The sequence below is a fragment of the Cervus canadensis genome, chromosome 4, assembly GCF_019320065.1.
Source record: "Cervus canadensis isolate Bull #8, Minnesota chromosome 4, ASM1932006v1, whole genome shotgun sequence".
Classification (NCBI taxonomy): domain Eukaryota; kingdom Metazoa; phylum Chordata; class Mammalia; order Artiodactyla; family Cervidae; genus Cervus; species Cervus canadensis.
In genome coordinates, this window is record NC_057389.1 from 67,877,891 (window position 1) to 67,881,502 (window position 3,612).

The 3,612-nt window shown below is 43.1% G+C and overlaps 1 protein-coding gene across 1 annotated transcript; it reads left to right on the forward strand.

Annotated features, from left to right (window-relative positions):
• On the forward strand, nt 1-933 carry LOC122440886 (olfactory receptor 2M3-like). Its single transcript, XM_043467567.1, has one exon. It carries the CDS (start codon nt 1-3, stop codon nt 931-933), a length of 933 nt encoding a protein of 310 aa, XP_043323502.1.
• Nucleotides 934-3,612: the final 2,679 nt, after the last annotated feature.

The window sequence follows — 3,612 nt, forward strand, 5'->3', positions numbered from 1 at the left end:
ATGGATGTATGGAACCATACCTCCCTGTCAGATTTCATCCTTTTGGGTCTGTTCAGCTACTCACCATCTGACTTCTTCCTTTTTTCCCTTGTCCTTCTGGCCTCTGCTGCTTCTCTGACTGGCAACATCCTCTTCCTTCTGATCATACAAGCTGACAGGCGCCTACACACTCCCAAGTACTTTTTTCTTAGTCAGGTCTCCATCATGGACCTGACCATGATGGGCACAGTGGTGCCCAAGATGGCAGCCAACTTCCTCTCGGGAAATAAGTTCATCTCTTGGGGTGGCTGTGCCACTCAGGTCTTCTTAGTGGTCACGGTAGGAAGTGCTGAGTGCTTCCTCCTGGCAGTCATGGCCTATGACAGGTATGTGGCTGTTTGTCAGCCCCTGCGGTACCCTGTGCTCATGAACTGGAAGGCCTGCTGCCTGATGGCCTTTGCATCCTGGATGGTTGGAGTGACTGACAGTGTAATTTATGTGGGCATGGTCTTCAGCTTCCCCTACTGTGGCTCTCTCCAAGTGGACCACTTCTTCTGTGAGGTCCCCACCCTGTTGCGGCTCTCCTGTGCAGACACCTTGCTTTTTCAGGACCTCATCTATGCTTGCTGTGTAGTCATGATGCTGCTGCCCCTGGGGGTCATTGTGGCTTCCTATGCCCGGATCCTCATGGCTGTGATTAACATGCCCTCCACTGAGGGGAAACAGAAGGTTCTGACCACTTGCTCCTCCCACCTGGCTGTGGTGGGTCTTTACTATGGGGGTGGCCTATTTAACTACATGCAGAAAGCTTCTGCTAGGACAGCAGCAGAAGACAGAGCCATCTCCACCTTCTACACCATCATTGCTCCAATGCTCAACCCACTCATTTACAGCCTGAGGAACAGGGAGGTAATAAGGGCCTTTAAGAAGGTCCTGGGGACATGGAGAGTGTAGACATGCCCACCCTTCTGAGGCTTCCTCTCTTGTTCTGCTCCTTCTTCTGCAACTCAGATTCTCTTGTGGCACATCCTCCCCTGTACTCATCAGCCCCTTCAGGCTGGTTGGGGTGAGTCTATGAGCTGAGTAATCTGAAAGCATTTGGATGGAAGATGTCGAGGAAACATGGTAGTTATCAGTTTCACAATGAGTCTTTCCTCCGTGAACACTCCTATTTCCATGCAGTGAAGGCTCATAAATACATTATTACCTTTTCTCCAGAATTGCCAGAGACAGTCTTTCTTCTGATCTGCATGCTAAAAGGGAGCAAGGAGTGAGAACCGATTTAGAACTCACTGTCCACTGAAATGTGGTACATAGGTCAGAGGTAGAGTCTGACAGGTAGGAGCTGAGCAACCTGGACAATGTCATTTCTTTCTCTGGGTTTCACTTTATCATCTGTACCATCATAGCTACCAGTAAAGTCCAATGTTTTCTGGCACTAACTACTAGTTACCTTTTATAATACAAACTCTATTTCAGTCTATCTTATGTTAGTAAGCAATGTAAAGAGTTTTGTGCCTTCTTGAAATTGTACATTAAATAAGCCAAAGTATCAAATCTCAAAAACAGCCAGAACATTTTTATAGTCTGTCTGTCAGTACAACACTGCAGACGAAACAGAAGACACAAAAGTTCCTTGCAGTCAGGTTATTTGGGGATCTACTGGCCAAAGTATTATAGCTCTAGCAACAGTCCTTCTAATAATTATTCAAGGTTGATTTCCTTTAGGATCCACTGGTGGATCTCCTTGCTGTCCAAGGGACTCTCAAGAGTCTTCTCCAGCACCACAATTCAATTGCACGAACTTTTTAGCACTCAACTTTCTCTATGATCCAACTCTCACATTCTTACATGACTACTGGAAAAACCATAGCTTTGACTATACAGACCTTTGTTAGCAAAGTAATGTCTCTGTGTTTTAGTATGCTGTCTAGTTTTGTCATAGCTTTTCTTCCAAGGAGCAAATGTCTTTTAATTTCATGGCTGTAGTCACCATCTGCAATGACTTTGGAGCCCAAGAAAATAAAATTCATCACTGCTTCTACTTTTTCCCCCTCCTATTTGCCATTAAGTGATGAGACTGGATGCCATGATCTTAGGTTTTTGAATGTTGAGTTTTAAGCCAGTTTTTTCACTCTTCTCTTTCACCCTCATCAAGAGATTCTTTAGTTCCTCTTCACTTTCAGCCATTAAAGTGGTATCATTTGCATATCTGAGGTTGTTGATATTTCTCCTGGCAATCTTGACTCCAGTTTGTGCTTTATCCAGCCCAGCATTTCACATGATGTACTCTGCAAAGAAGTTAAATAAGCAGGGTGATAATATACTGTATTGTACTCCTTTCCCAATTTGGAACCAGTCATTTGTTCCATGTAATGGTCTAACTGATGCTTCTTAACCCACATACAGATTTCTCAGGAGACAGGTAAGGTGGTCTGATATTCCCATCTCTTTAAGAATTTTCCAGTTTGTTGTGATCCACATAGTCAAAGGCCTTAGTGTAGTCAATGAAGCAGAAGTTGATGTTTTCCTGGAACTCCCTTGCTTTCTTCGTGATCCAACGAATCTTGGCAATTTGATCTCTGGCTGCTCTGCCTCTTTGAAACTCAGCTTATACATCTGGAAGTTCTCCATTCAGGCATTGCTGAAGCCTAGGATTTTGAGCATAACCTTGCTAGCATGTGAAATGAGCTCAATTGTTCAGTAGTTTGAACATTCTTTGGCATTGCCCTTCTCTGGGATTGAAATGAAAACAGATCTTTCCAGTTCTGTGGCCATTGCTGTTTTTCTTAATTTGCTGACATATCAAATGAACTATTTTAACAGCATCATGTTTCAGGATTTTAAAAACCTCAACTGGGATTCCATCACCTCCACTAGCTTTGTTCAAAGTAATTCTTCCTAAGGCCCACTTGACTTCACACTCTAGGATGTCTGGCTCTAGGTGTGTGATCACACCATCATGGTTTTCCAGGTCATTAAGACCTTTTTTGTATAGCTCCTCTGGGTATTCTTGCCATCTCTTCTTAATGTCTACTGCTTCTCTTAGGTCCCTACCATTTATGTCCTTTATCATGCCCATCCTTGCATGGAATGTTCCCTTGATATCTCCAATTTTCTTGAAGAGATCTCTAGTCTTTCCCATCCTATTGTTTTTCCCTATTTCTTCGCATTTTCCACTTAAGAAGGCCTTCTTATCTCTCCTTGCTATTCTCTGGAACTCTGTATTCAGTTGGATATATCTTTCCCTTTATCCCTTGTCTTTCACTTCTCTTTTTTCCTCAACTATTTGTAAGACCTCAGACAACCATTTTACCTTTTTGCGTTTCTTTTTCTTGGAGATAGTTTTGGTCACCACCTACTGTATAATGTTATGAATCTCTGCCCATAGTTCTTCAGGCACTCTGTCTACCAGATATAATCTCTTGCGTCTATTCATCACTTCTACTGTATAATCATAAGAGATCTGATTCAGGTCACACCTGCATGGCCTAGTGGTTTTCCTACTTTCTTCAACTTAAGTCTGAATTTTGCATAAAGAGCTCATGATCTAAGCCACAGTCAGCTCCAGGTTTTGTTTCTACTGACTGTATAGAACTTCCCCATCTCTGGCTGCAGAGAATATAATCAATC

Bases quoted from the DNA above. Each gene is read 5' to 3' on its own strand.
- LOC122440886 (XM_043467567.1), top strand. From the start codon at position 1: ATGGATGTATGGAACCATACCTCCCTGTCAGATTTCATCCTTTTGGGT.